The following is a 15,336-nucleotide window of genomic DNA, read 5'->3' as shown; positions in this document are numbered from 1 at the left end:
CACTATATATGATTAAAACAAAAAACAAAAATAAACAACTCCTTGTGGATGGAGTTTTACTTTTAAGAAATATAAAGAGAAGAATTCACGGACAAAAATTTCAGTAAAACTGAAGATTTATTTTCTCTGTTCACTAAAAACTGATATACTCATGTATTTCTATTGTTTTACTAAAAATCTTCTGTGGCGCTAGCACCAAATCTTCTAGAACAAGGTTGGGGCAGGAGTAAAGATTGTGGTCACAGCCCAAGGGACACCCCAAGAGTTCTAATGAAGATTTATTACTTAAAACAGACTTTGCTAATGAGAGATCTCTAAACAGAAAAATATTTCTACATAAGATTCCTCAAAATATTGCTTATTATGCCTTGCCCATTTCATTAACCACTGAAATTATGTGGAATTTCTTTTGCTGGTTAAATGCCAAATCCTCAGTTTCCCAAGATTACTCAACTAACTATGATTTTCATGAGAAAAGAACAAAATAAGTTAGATTCAAAGCAAATAACCTCCTCCTATCTCGAAGAGTATAAATATCACCCAAGTGGGGTTAGCCATTATTATAAAAGGATCTTCTAAATTTCTACCCACAGAAACTAATACAAAATTTGATTCTAAAGTTACCACTGTAATCAATCATTGTTTTAGTTATCAGGACATAGTCAATACTCAGCAAATCTCAAGGTTCATGCAGTAAAGCACCTACACTTTTCTTCTAGAAAAAACCCTCAAGACCCAGAGCTTACTGACTTTTACTTTGGACTAAATTCTTACAAACTCAGTTTCTCTTGGAATTTGTTACTGACCAAGTTAAACACATTATCACCTAATCCGTTTTGGATAACAATGGCACCAGCATACTTGCTCAGCACTTACTATGTGCAGGCAGGTTATCCTAATGCTCTTTACATGAATTTCTTTATATAATGGATAATATCTTATAAGCTATGCACACTCACAAGATAGAAGACAAACTCTGAGTTAAGAAAGCCTTTTTGGACTAATGTTTCAAATTAGAATTTTTACCCAAACTGAACACAACGTGCATTTTCCATACTTTGGATGAAAGTCCTGTTGACTGATGGCGGCACTGCCGGCTGGAGAATGACTATTTAAAATAATTCTAGAAGCTCGGAAAAGGAAGTCATCTAATAATGGTTTAATGAGTGATGAACCTGGAACAGAGCATAATATTCATGTTGAGTATGAACACATATTTTCATTCAAAGACCCTGTCTTGCACTTTCACATCAGAATAGCAAAGGCACCCACTCAATAGCAGGGCATTCAATTTAATTTAATGCTTAATTTTTGTCAAAGCTCTTGGGGTAGAGAGGTAGGGTCAGGGGATAGAATATACAGATAGACAAGCGAGGGTCCCTTCCTTTATGAGCTTACAACAGAATGAAAGGAGTCAAACTTTCACTTTAGAAACACAAATGCCAAGAGCACCACAAGGTAGATGGTTTGAGTGCGTAATTTTTACTTTGGGCATAGAGGAGTCCACATGAAGGGTCTTGAAACGTTTAAAATCTTGTTTTCATTAAGTAAAAATAATCTGCCCTTCTCACCCTGGTTTAGAATCACTCTTTTCTATGTATCCCCAGTAGCCAAGAAGATTTTTAGAGAGCTTAGTTTGTGGGATTAAAAGTGGTAATTAATGTCTTGATTTGTTTTCTAAGTATAATTGTAATACTGAATGTGCTTTTACAAATCACATGTGTAACCCTGGAGACTCATCCATCATCTAGGGGTGGTGGTTGGGGGCTGTTTCCCTAGAAGAAAATTTTCCTTTAAAGAAGTAAACTAGATTATATTTTATAAAGAACATAATAGCAAAAAAAGAAAAACTTACTTTGAATTACAATTTTTACTTGGTATTAAGAAGTTACGTGATCCAACTCTTTTGAACACTATAAAATTCTCTATATAGTTTAGTGACACAGGTAAAATATACCTTAAATTTGTTAGGCACTAATCCAACCAATCTCCTATTGCCTGAAGGGTCAATTTTCTATGAACACTAACACCTCATTTTCCCAATTACACGCAATACTACGGCAATAACTAAAGACGAGCTATTCTGTCACAGAACAAGATGAAGCAATAATTACCCAGCATTTCTTTTTCTGCTCCACAGAGTGAAAGAAGGGTCTTAATGAGTCGTAAGTGTCCTGCCAATAAGATGTTGTCTGCTTCACTGGTTTCGCATTCAGCTGTGCGATTAGGTTCAAAGTTATCCAGCCAAGTAATCTCATCTTCGAGCATGGTAGCTGGGCTGATTCTTAACTGCTCCATTTCTGAAGCTAAGAAAAAATAAATCCATTTCTAAGAAAGAAGGTTTTCCCTTCATGGAGTCAAAATCCTGAATTAAAGTAAGCAAAGTAAAGTTTCAATCTTTCACACTTCATTGATCTTAAAAAATAAACACCTGTCATTAATAAATAGCAGGCTATAGCTGCTGCCCACAGGACTATGAAGGCTCATGCATATTCATTCCTTCCCTCACTCACTCAGTCATAAACCAAACATATGTTGAGTGCTTCCTCTGCGTAGGTCACTGTGCTACATGCTGGGGATGTAAGATGAAGGAGATAACCCTTGCTCCAAAGAAACTCTGGTTTGGTGGGAAGGAAGGGATGGAAGGGTATAAGGAGAGCCAATGCTCCTACAGTGTTACCTAAGCCAACAGGGGGCAGAGTTCTGCAAAGGAGAGAGGTCAACAGCTAGTAGCAGAGGCCGGGTTTCCAAACAATGCACTGAACTCCAGAGAACTACTCTGATCTTTTGTCTTAAATATTTCACTTCCCCTCCAAGTGAGGATTTAAAACAAGATTCCATATTAGAAGTTGGGATGGGGAGGAGAGGAGGACTGATCATGCTCTACTTTCACTGCACTATAAGCCACAAGCAAGCAGGGTCCCAGATGAGGAGGTAAAAAGGGATGATACTTCAGGGTCAGCCAGAGCTGGACTAGCACCAGGCATGAATTCTGTCTCTGTCACTCTTTTATTACTATCAACATATCTCAGTAGACATTCCCTCTTTCAATAATCAACGTTTCAAAAATTGTCAGAATTGACTATATTAGAGAGAAAGAGTATTCCTAATAGCTTTGTATCAGAGTAATTAAAGTATGAACGCCTTTGACAATTTTTAAAATCATCAAATCTTCTCAACACATAATAGTTAGATATATAACAGAAAACTGGCACAAAGGTTTGTGTTATTTTTTTTTTTATCCTCACCCGAGGACATTTTTCCATTTTTTGTTCAGATAGAGCGGGAGGGAGAGAGAGGAAGAGAGAGAGAGAGAAACATCGATGTGAAGGGACACATCGAGTGGTTGCCACCCGCACGACCAACCAGGGCCGGGGACAAACTGCAACCGAGGTACGTGCCCTTAGCGGGAACCAACCCGGGTCTCTCTGTACCGCAGGCCGATGCTCCAACAACTGAGCCAAACCGGCCAGGGCTATGTGTTATTTTTAAGAAAATAAAATTCAACTTCAAATAATAATTATAATCTCATTTATGTCTTGTTACATTAAGTCAGAATTAGAAATGCTCATTTAGCCCGGCTGGTGTGGCTCAGCGGTCGAGCATCGACCCACGCACCAAGAGGTTGCCGGTTTGATTCCCACTCAGGGCACATGCCCAGGTTGTGGGCCAAATCCCCAATGAGGGGCATGCCGGAGGTGGCCAGTCGGTGTTCTCTTTCATTGATGCTTCTATCTCTCTCTCCCTCTCCCTTCCTTTCTCTCTATAATCAATAAAGGACAAAAAAAAAAAAAAAAAAAGATATGCCCATTTAGCTTTCTTTTCCTTCCCACTCCCTTCAAATCTCTCCTCCCACACAAATCAAAGTTAGACATTTACTTACTTGTCAGATCATCTAATAATTGGCACCTCAGATCAAAATACTCCATACACTGAGATAACAGTCTAAAAAACAGATAGATTTCAATTAAAAAAAGGTTGATTTAAAAATAAAAAGCATTTTTCTTGTTATAAGAAGTTCATAAAATTGAATAAAAAACTTTTCCTAGCATATAACTACTTTTACATGAATTCAGCTTCAATATTTTAGAAAGAGGTACACTAATGATTTTACTAATACAGATATACTATGAAATAATAATGTAAAGAGAGGAAACATTAAATCTGTCACATTTGATAATGGTGTACACACCGACTGCATATGTAATGCACTGATTACATTCATTCATTCAAAAATCAACCAATACTGAGCACTATGCTTGGAACTATTTTAGAGGAACCGTGAACAAAAAAGAGAGACAACGATTCAAAAAATACACACACATGTCAGCTGGCAATAAGGAGAGAAAGCAGAGCAAGGGAAGAAAGAGAAAAGTAAATTCTTTTATCTAGGATGATCAATGAAGCTTTTTCCAGCAATTATAGTAGTGAAGAGCATAGGTTTCAAAGTCAAGTGAATCTTGGTTCCGATCCTGGCTCCACTACTTACATTATAGCTAGGTGTCTAGGGACAATTGATTTTAGCTCCCTCAGTTTTCTACTTTCTAAAATGCTTATTAGAGTACTTGAAATAAACATGCACACATGGACACAGACACACATAAAAGACTCAAGAATGCACTGATGATGAGAATAGTTGCTGAACCAAGATTTGTGATTATTTAAAGAGTGGGGATAATAAAACCATTAAGCTCATTTGACTATTAAGAAGATTAAATGACAAATCTATGGAAAGAATTTAGCATGCTGTATAGTCAGCCCATGGTAAATTGCTATTATATTCTCATTACTATTATTGTTAAGGAAATTATGTACCAAACTTGGGCATTAAAAAAAGTTGTGAAACGCCATTATCCAAATTACAAAATCATATAATTAGTTTCAATATTATGTGAAATTAAATGTTCTACATTCAAGAGATTTGTTGAGAGTGTATGCCAAAAAATTCATCTAGGGCTTTCTGTTTCCCTAAGTTTACAGAAATTTAATATCAAATCAAACTCATACAATTTAGTTATATTAAATAATCTGACTCTTACAGCAAGTTTAAGCACCATAGCTTAGTTCTTTAAAAAATAACTTATGCATTCCTACTAGAGAATCATTAATCTTACATAATCATAAAAGGATCACCTGATTTTAGGAAAAGTTTAAGTAGGAAAAGTTGGAAATACAAAGCAAAAAATGTACAAGGGCAAATCAAAGGTTTCTGTAGCTTTTAATGTAGATGTCTGTATCAGGAAAAAAAATCATTCTCTGAAATTTGGTTTTATACCATTAAAAATTACTTTCCATTACCAAAAATATACAACTAACATCTAATTCAGGTTAAATCTTGATGGTCAACTATAATATAATTGTAGGTTTTAGCTAAATTTTTAACTTGGTGATCTTATTTCAGAAACCAAAATCCTGACTTCTTCCTTATTTATAAATTTAGAATGCTAAAACAGGTTAAATGTTTCAAAATGTTTAATTGTGGCCCTGGCCGGTTTGGCACAGCGGTTGGAGCGTCGGCCTGCGGTACTGAGAGACCCGGGTTCGGTTCCCGCGAAGGGCACGTACCTCGGTCGCAGTTTGTCCCCAGCCCTGGTTGGTCGTACGGGTGGCAGCCACTCGATGTGTCCCTTCACATCGATGTTTCTCTCTCTCTCTCTCTCTCTCTTCCTCTCTCTCCCTCCCGCTCTATCTGAACAAAAAATGGAAAAAATGTCCTCGGGTGAGGATAAAAAAAAAAGTTTAATTGTGACTTAGATGTGTGGGCCAGGAATCTCCACATGTGACAGAATGCCTGAGAACAAACAAGGTTGATATACATATTTAATTCTGTAATGAAGACTTGCAAACTGATAAAAATATAACTCAATTCAAAGAAATTCTGATGAATATCTGTCTTAAAACTAGAAAATATAGGTATCAAAAAAAAAAGCAAGGATGGATCAGAGAAGAAATCACAAGGGAAATTAGAAAATATCTTGGGACAAATGAAAATGAAAATACAACATACCAAAAGTTATGGGATACAGCTTTAGAAAACAGTGCTAGGAGAGTAATTTAGATCTATAAATGCTTATGCTCTCACCCTGGCCAGGTAGCTCAGCTAGTTAGAGCACTGTCTTGATAAACCAAGGTTGTGGGTTCAATTTCTAGTCAGGGCACATACAAGAATCAACAAATAGCCCAGACAGTGTGGCTCAGTGGGTTAAGTATGGACTAAGAGGTCCCGGTTCGATTCCTGGTCAGGGCACATGCCCAGGTTTTGGGCTTGATCCCCAGTAGGGGGCATGCAGGAGGCAGCCAATTGATGTTTCTCTCTTACAGCGATGGTTCCCTCTCTAAAAGAAATCAATAAAAACATTTTAAAAAATAAACAAATAAATGCATAAATAAGTGGGACAGACTGATGTTTCTCTCTCTCTAAAATCAATTTTTAAAAAAGAAGAAGAATGACCTTAGATCAACCTATGAAACCAGAAAAAGAACTCATTCCAATGCTAGTAAAGGGAAGGAATAATAAAGATTACAGTGGTGTCCTGGCCAGTTTGGCTTAGTGGTTAGAGCATTGGCCTTGGACTGAAGGGTACTGAGTTTGATTCCTGGTCAAGGGCACACACCTGGGTTGCAGGTTCGATCCCCGGCTCTGATTGAAACAAGAATGCCTGCTTTTACCACTTCAATTTAACATAGTATTGAAAGTTCTAGCCAGAGTAATTAGGCAAGAAAAAGAAATAAAAGGTATCCAAATTGGAAAGAATAAAGTCATTATCTCTGTTGGCAGATGACATGATCTTATATACGAAAAACCCTGAAAAGAGTCCACATACAAAAAGAAACTTGTTAAAACAAATAAATTCAGCAAGGTTGTAGGATACAGAAATGAATTAAAAAAACAACTTGTAGACATTTCTCCATACAAGTATAAAAATGGTCAATAAGCACATCATGAGATAGTCAACATCACTAATCTTTAATAAAAATCAAAACCACAATGAGATGCCACTTCACATCCATTTAGGACAGTTATGACCAAAAACAAAACAACAGAAACCAATATGAATTGGCAAGAATATAGAGAACATGAAACACTTATGCATTTCTGGTAGGAATGCAAAATGGTATGACTACTGTGGAAAATAGTATGGGGGATTTTCAAGAAATCAAACACAGAATTTCCACATGATCCAGCAAACTCTACCTCTTTGAGTATATACCCAAAAGAACTAAAAGGAACTCAAATAAGCATTTGTATACGCATGTTAACAGCAGTATCATTCATAACAGCCAAAAGGTGGGAACAACCCAAATATCCATCTACAGATGAATGGATAAAGAAAATGTTATACATACAAAAAAATATTATTCAATCTCAAGAAATGAAACCCAGACACATGCTAGAATATGGATAAACATTAAAAACATTAGGCTAAGTAAAATAAGACAGATACAAAAGGACAATTACTGTCTGATCCCACTTATATGAGGTAGCTAGAATAACCAAATTCATAGAGACAGAAAGTAGAATGGTAGTTGCCAGGGGCTTTAGAAGTGGGGAATGAATAGGGAGTTATTGTTTAATGGTCCTAAGTTTCTGTTTGGGATTATGAAAATGGATAGTAGTGGTGGCTGCATAATAATGTATAATGTATAATTACTAATGTCACTGAATTATAATACCTAAAAATAGTTAAAATAGTAAATTTTACGTTATTTATATTTTGCCACAGTAAAAAGAAAAAAAATCCCACCTATTGTTTGATTTATAGTAAATTTGAAAAATGTTTTATCAAAATTAGCTTATTGTCTGTCATATATGTTAGAAATCTATTTAGCCAGTTTGTTAATTGACTTTTGACTTTATGATATTTTCCCATATAAAAAAAAATTATTTTTATGGGCTCAGAGTCTTTTTTTTTTTAATCCTCATCCAAGGATATTTTTGCATTTATCTTCAGAGAGAGCAGGAGGGAGAGAGGGAGGAAGGGGGAGAGAGAAACATCTATGTGAGAGAGACACACTGAGTGGTTGCCACCCACACGACCCCAACTGGGGCTGGGGACAAACTGCAACCGAGGTACGTGCCCTTAGCGGGAACCAAACCTGGGACTCTCTGGTCTGCGGGCTGACACTCTAACTGCTGAGCCAAACCGGCCAGGGCAACTATCAGTCTTTTATTTAATGACTTCTTAATGGGTATACAGTTTCAATTTAAGATGAAAAACATTCTGAAGACAGTTGTACAACAATGTGAATATACTTAATGCCACTAAACTGTGCATTTAAAAATGGTTAAAATGTTAAATTTTGTTATGTAAATTTTACCACATTAAAATAAACAATAACCAAGTTTGGTTGCTTATATGTTAGGGGTTTAGATTAGCTCTAACATTTCTTTCCTCCATGGGCTATAATTTGTGAAGAATATACACAAGGAAAGTGGATACAGATTTCACAAATCTCGGTGGCACCTATAAGCCCCACAGCAGGTGCTCTGGCAGCACAAAGTTGAAGGCAGTGGCCTCAACCTGAAGTCAGCGTGGGCCCAGACTGGGGCACCTCTGTATGTAGGCTAGCATAGAGAGATGAGATGGGGCAGGCTAAATGGATTTATTCATGTTATTCTACGAGCCCGATCACAAGCCTTCTTAGATGTGCAGGTATGACTTAGAAAAAAAGAAAAAGAAAGAGAGGATACCCCAGCCATGTCCAGACGTGGAGACGTGGAATTGTGAAGTATGCCGAGCTGAGCAACTGACATACAGGAGGACATGAGCAGTGTGACCTTCACACAGTGGTCTGGCTTGAATTATTTCAGGCTCTTACCAACCAGGTGAGGTGGAGATGGGAGTTGGAGGTGACCGAGGGGAAAATAGCTTGGTCTTATTCTAACTCTCCTGTTCTTTTTTTTTTTTATCCTCACCCAAGGACATTTTTCCATTTTTTGTTCAGATAGAGTTGGGAGGGAGAGAGAGGAGAGAGAGAAACATCGACGTGAAAGGGACACATCGAGTGGCTGCCTCCCACACGACCCAACCTGGGCCGGGGACAAACTGCAACCGAGGTCCGCGCCCTTAGTGGGAACCGAACCCAGGCCTCTCTGGACCGCAGGTCAACGCTCTAACTGCTGAGCCAAACCGACCAGGCCTAACTCTCCTGTTCTTAATGGGGAAAAACACTGAGCTGCCTTCTTCCAGGCACAAATGATAGAAGAGGAAAGGAGAGGTTCTTCTGGAGCAGCACAAAACTCATTATTCTTTTTTTATAATGTAAGTTTTCTCATCTTGATTACGTACCTCTGATTGACTCCTCTCATAATACTAGTTGGAGACCAGAGAGGCAGCTGAGCTGTGAGAATCACGCCTAGAAGAAACTGATTTGGCTTCTGTACATCTGGATGAGCTGAAGTATCTGTCTGACTAAGAGTATACAGTTGATCACAGGCAACACGGCGAATCTGAAATTATATTAGTGGCAAAGAAAGCCTATCAACCAACACTTAGAGATTGCTTAAAAAATTATCTTCTTTCAAAGTATAGACTTGGAAAGATACTGTAAGAGTCTGAGTGTTTCATTCATTAATGGTAAAGGTTACACTGAATAAACTAGGATTAAGAACAAGTATGTTCTGAGAACTGATTTCCCAAACCATTCTTTCATTCTACTTTAATTAACAGATTTATAAATTAAAAAAAAATTTTTTTAATTTTTTTAATCCTCACCCGAGGACATTTTTTTCCATATTTTCTTGTTCAGATAGAGTGGGACGGAGAGAGAGGAAGGAAGAGAGAGAGAGAGAAACATTGATGTGAAAGGGACACATCGAGTGGCTGCCACCCACACGACCAACCAGGGCCGGGGATAAACTGCAACCGAGGTACATGCCCTTAGCTGGAACTGAACCCGGGTCTCTGTGGACCGTAGGCCAACGCTCTAACCGCTGAGCCAAACTGGCCAGGGCTATAATTTAATACAAATAAAAATTTAAAAAGTTAATGTTCAAGGTCATGTAAGAAAATTAGAATTTTAAAATCTAATGAAAGTTCATGGCTTGAAGTTGGTCTTTCTTGATTTTGACCAACATGTTGATGCGTAATGCCAGTTGCCTTTGCCAGCTATGTGTGTTGAACACTGGCTGTCGTCCTTTATCTGTAATAACTAAAAATCAATTGTAGCAGTAGTCTCTTAACTTTTTGTGGAATATGAAACAGAAAGGAGGGCAGATAGTCCAAATGGTCACTTCGCTTCCCTGAGAGGACTAAATGTCATTCCTTCTGTACTCCCTACAATGTCACAGGTAGCCAGAGAGCCAAAGACAGAATGGGACCAAAGGGGTTTTTTATTAAGTAATGTAAACAATCCTTACCTCAGCACTTGGTGATCCAAGCAGAATATCAATGATAAAATCAGCAACACAGGGCAAGTTATAGAAAGATGCTAATGATAAGAATAAGGAGAATTGGGGGGGGGGGTGGTGGATTAAGTTAGGAAATACATTTTCAAAATTTCTGAATAATTTCTTAAGCTTAACTATAGCAGGAATTCATCTCTTCTACATAGGGTGGACTTCAAAACCTTTGATAACTGCCTCCTGCCGTGAGTTTCTCCAGCACTCAAGAGGAAGACCATGTCTTGGCCACCTTTGTGCCTCCACATCTCAGCACATCTCGCACATTCCCAGTACAGAATAAACGTCTTGTGTTGACAAACTATTGATACTTGTGAACTACGAAATATTCCCTACCACAAACCTACAAATGATACGGCATATGTTCAACAGCATGTCATGACTCACACTCTCATATATAAACCGTCAAAAGCATTCTTGCTCAAAGTAAATAACTGTGGCTACTATTGTAATGTGCCATAAATATCTAACCTTTTCTGTGTTTTTCTTATTAATAAATTTGGATGTTACAGTAAATACATAATGCTCACCAATTCTATGTAATAGGCAGCCTGAATCAGTAATAACAGTTAATAAAGCTCCTATGTGTTGGCACAATTTTTAAAAGTGGAGCTGCTAAGACTTCATTCCTGAATAAATATTTATTGAGGGCCTACTACACACTGGGCAGAGTTTGGTGCTGGAGATTCAGCAGGGAACAAAGTGGACAAAAGCCCCTGTCCTTATGGAGCTTACAGCCTAGTTGCAGAGGGGATGATGACAATGAACATGACAAGTAAATCATGTGTCATAAAGTCTCAAATGATACAGCAAAAAATAAGGAAAGGGGTTTAGGTAGTGCTGGGGTGAGGGGAGCACTGTGATTTCTCTAAAAAGGTGTTCAGAGAATGTCTCACTAAACAAGTGACATTAAGCAAGGATTTGTAGGAAATAAGGAACAGAGAGCAATGTAGATAAAGGGGGAAGAACATACCAGGAAGAGGGAGCAGCCAATGCAAGGGCCCCGAGGCAGGATGTGCCATGGTGGCTGAAGCACAGTCAGTGAGGGGAGAGTAGGAGAAGGTGTAAGCACACAGGTATCAAGGGGGTTGATTTGTCGGGCCTTGAGGACCTTAGTAAAGATTTGGCTTTTACTCAGCGTGAACTGAGAAGCCACTGCAAGGTTTTAAACACAGGAGTGATAGGATCTAACTTACATTTAAGAAGGTCCACTCTGGTTACTATGTGAAGAATAAACTGCAAGGGTAGAAGCAGGGAGATTAGTTAGGGCACTATGGCTATGATCCAAGTAAGAGATGGCAGATCAGAGGGTAATAATAGTGAAAAGGTAGAAACTATATATAGTTTAAAGGAGGCTGTGCTGACAGCTTAGAAGTGGGGTGTGAAAAAAGAAATTGAGGATGACTCCAAGGTTTTGGCCAGAGCAAAACCACTAATAATTAAGTTGGGTAAACTCTTGGCTGATATGGGCCAGATCAATATAGTTCTGGACATGTAAGTTTGGAAAGTCTATCTGATATCCAAGTGGAGATGAAAGGGGTGTGGTCCAGGCTGTAGATCCAAATTTAGGTATCAGCATACAGAAGGAATTGAAAACAATGGAAATGCATGAGATCACTGGGAGAACGTGTGTAGACAGAGACAAGACAGTGCTTGAGGACCAAGCCCTGGAGGCTCTAACATAAATAGTATGACTAATAATAGCCTCATTTTATTAAAGCCAACAATGAAGTTAAAAAGGCAAATCTTAAGTTTCATAATTTTTTAGTGCAGTCATTATCAGTTTAGGAATTGGTATTTAATTCTAATTCTAATTCTATAGTTTATAAGTTATAATTTGAGTTGTTTTAATTTCTCAACTGGACAGTAAGCTCCTGGAGGGCAAACATACTGCTTTTTGTAACACCTATTGTGGAACCTTATATATAGAAGGTGCTCAATAAATACTTATTCAAAATTTAACAACTCTAGCATTTTTCTTACCTATTCCACGTGCCAACTTTTCCCCCTTACCATTTCTATTAATATGACCTACCTATAAAGGAATGTGAATAATTCACAATAGAACCTGGCCTTTTCCTAAAGGAGATGAACCACACCAAGCCTCCTGCATACCTAGTTGCTGGCTCCGAAGCTGTAGGCAGGTGACCAGGAGAGACAATGCCTCTCCAGCAATCAGGGAGTCTTTGGTGGACACGGACTGCTGTCGCACACAGATGCCCGCGTGCAGGGCTACTGGGTCCCCTTCGCTTCCAGAGCTGCAATTGCTTCCTGGAGACAGGCAAGCAGCAGGTTATTGTGAATCCTACAGCACCAGTGGGATCTTCTAATATCCTTCTAATGTGTTCCCCAGAGTCCTCAAGTGAAATTAAATAGTTTAAGAAGACACTTTAGTCTAAGAAATAAGAGAGACTTAATCACTGTATGTGACCCTGACTGCTTTGTATATAAAACATTCTGAGGCACTCCAAATGTGTTTATGAGGCAACACTAATTTGAGGTGACAGAATAAAGAAGAGTGCAATTTTGGAGGCATGAGAGAATCTTCCTGGGACATTAGAAATGCTCCTTATCTTCATGTAGATGGGTTAAAATATGTAAAAATCCTAATAATCCTGTACATTTAACATTTCTGCACTTTACCACAGATGTTCACACATTAAAAATGTATTATTATTATTATTGAGGTATATACACACAGGAAAACAAAATAAAACTAAAAAGTAAAGCTATTTATAAAGGTCTGATAGAAAATAAATAGCCGAACCAAGACGATGACTTTTCCAGGTAGAAATTCAAGATGAATTTTTATTACAGCCACAATCACTAGCCTCATGACATTTTACACTGAGCAAGATAAAAACTTTGTTTGATTTGGTTTCCCCACTTACTCTGTGTATATAAATTATTTTTTTCTTAAATGAAGTATGGCATGCATACAGTAATGTGCACAAATCTTAAGTGTATAGCTTGACAACCTATATACAGAGATAATTCTTACAGGAGTTTCTTACCCAATATTCTAATTACTTTATCCTTTTTAATCAATACCTGAACTGCTGAGCCTGTTTCGAATTCCAGCAGGAAACAGAGAATTACTTTCTTTAATTGGCTGGCTACTCCCAACGAGGTCAAGTCGTCCTGCAGCAGCCGCCCACGACAGTCTCATGAAACAAGCCACAGTGGAAGTGAAGTCATTTACTTCCATTGTCTAAAGAAGTATGGAGAGAGTGTTTGTTATAAGAAAATGCAGTAGGAACACATTCCACTGGCTTCTATAACCTTCTGGGTCTCAGTTTTGTGACTCTTTCCCCCCAACATTAGCTAGAGGACCACCTTTTTAATGCTTCCATGCTGTTCAAAGACTTTCACTCTCTCTCTGCTACCTATAAAAAGGAGACTGATCTCCATGCTCTGGCTTTAAATTACCTGCCACCAAGTTGGTTTTACCATTTCCCCACTACCCCACACTGCATTTTGACTTGCGTGAACCCCATGTGACCTCCCATAAAGCTCTGGTTTTCTCCAACTTTGCTCATGCCCTCCCTTTTGCTTGAACAACTCTCCTCTCTCCAACTCGCCATACTTAGTTCTACATTCTTATCTATTATTTTTTAAAACTTATCTTTATTGCTGACTGTATTACAGATGTCCCCTTTCTCCCCCCATTGACCCCTCCTCCCCAATCCCACCCCTCTCCTGCCTTCCCCACACTATTGTCTGTGTCCACTGGTTATGCACATATGCACAGTTCTTTGATTTACCTCTTCCCACCCTTTCTCCTCCGCTTCCCTTTGAGGTTCATCGTTCTAACAACCAATTCGTACTTCTTAATTCCTTCATCTTTTTCACTAATCTCCCCAGCCCCGTCCCATCTGGAAAGCAACAAAAAGTTCTCTGTATCTATGAGTTTGTTTCTGTTCTGCTTACTCTTTTTGTTTGTAGATTCAACTGTTGATAGATATGTATTTTTTGCCATTTTACTGTTGATATTTTGTTCTTCTTGTCCTTCAAGAAGATCCTTCAACATTTCATATAATACTGGTTTGGTGGTGATGAACTGCTTTAGCTTTTTCTTGTCTAGGAAACTATATAGTCACTGAGTCTAATTAATAGCTTTGCAGGATAAAGTAATTTTGGTTGTAGGTTATTGCCCTTCATCACCTTGCCACTCCTTTCTGGCCTGCAAAGTTTATTTTGAGAAATCAGCGGACAGTTTTATAGGAGCTCCTTTGTAGGTAACTAACTGCTTTTCTTTTGCTACTTTTAAGATTCTCTCTTTGTCTTTAACCTTTGGCATTTTGATGTGTCTTGGTGTGGACCTCTTTGGGTTCATCTTGTTTGGGACTTTCTGTGCTTCCTGGACTTGTATGTCTGTTTCCTTCACCAAGTTAGGGAAGTTTTCTGTCATTTTTTCAAATAGGTTTTCAATTTCTTACTCTCTCTTCTCCTTCTGGCACCCCCATGATGTGAATGCTGGTACACTTAAAGTTGTCTCAGAGACTCCTTACACTACTCTCATTTATTTTGAATTCTTTTTTCTTTTTGCTTCCTTATAGTCCAAATTGATGGTTTGCTTTTTGGCTTCACCTTCTCTACTATTGATTCCCTATAAATTATTCTTTATTTCAGTTATTGTATCCTTCATTTCTGGCTGGTCTTTTTTGTGTTGTTGATGTTCTCACTGAAGTCCTCGGAGTTCTCCTTAAGGTCCTTGAAGGTCTCACTACGTTCCTTGAAGTTCTGACTACATTCCTTGAACATCCTTATAACCAGTGTTTTGAACTCTGCATCTGATTGATTGTTTATCTGTATTTTGTTCTGGTCTTTCATTTGGGACGATTCTTTGTCTCCTTATTTTTGGCTGCCTGTGTTTGTTTCTATGTTTTAGGAAGAGTTGCTAAGTCTACTAGGCTTTGTAGGGTGGCCTATTA

General features: G+C 38.1%; 1 protein-coding gene across 3 annotated transcripts in view; it reads right to left on the bottom strand.

Moving 5' to 3' along the window:
* USP24 (ubiquitin specific peptidase 24) overlaps window positions 1-15,336 on the bottom strand; it is a 138,751-nt gene that overhangs the window by 39,533 nt on the left and 83,882 nt on the right. For all 3 annotated transcript variants that reach the window (XM_036255872.1, XM_036255870.1, XM_036255871.1), the window contains exons 35-41: window positions 13,454-13,613; window positions 12,518-12,673; window positions 10,361-10,431; window positions 9,291-9,451; window positions 3,884-3,945; window positions 2,115-2,306; window positions 1,058-1,175 (exon numbers count right to left, since the gene is read on the bottom strand). In XM_036255872.1, the coding sequence (XP_036111765.1) occupies window positions 1,058-1,175; window positions 2,115-2,306; window positions 3,884-3,945; window positions 9,291-9,451; window positions 10,361-10,431; window positions 12,518-12,673; window positions 13,454-13,613 (920 nt within the window). The remainder of the gene's footprint in view (window positions 1-1,057; window positions 1,176-2,114; window positions 2,307-3,883; window positions 3,946-9,290; window positions 9,452-10,360; window positions 10,432-12,517; window positions 12,674-13,453; window positions 13,614-15,336) is intronic.

This window comes from Molossus molossus, unplaced genomic scaffold (assembly GCF_014108415.1).
Source record: "Molossus molossus isolate mMolMol1 unplaced genomic scaffold, mMolMol1.p scaffold_m16_p_12, whole genome shotgun sequence".
Classification (NCBI taxonomy): domain Eukaryota; kingdom Metazoa; phylum Chordata; class Mammalia; order Chiroptera; family Molossidae; genus Molossus; species Molossus molossus.
Note: the sequence above shows the minus strand (reverse complement) of the source record. Positions and strands in the feature narration are given on the sequence as shown.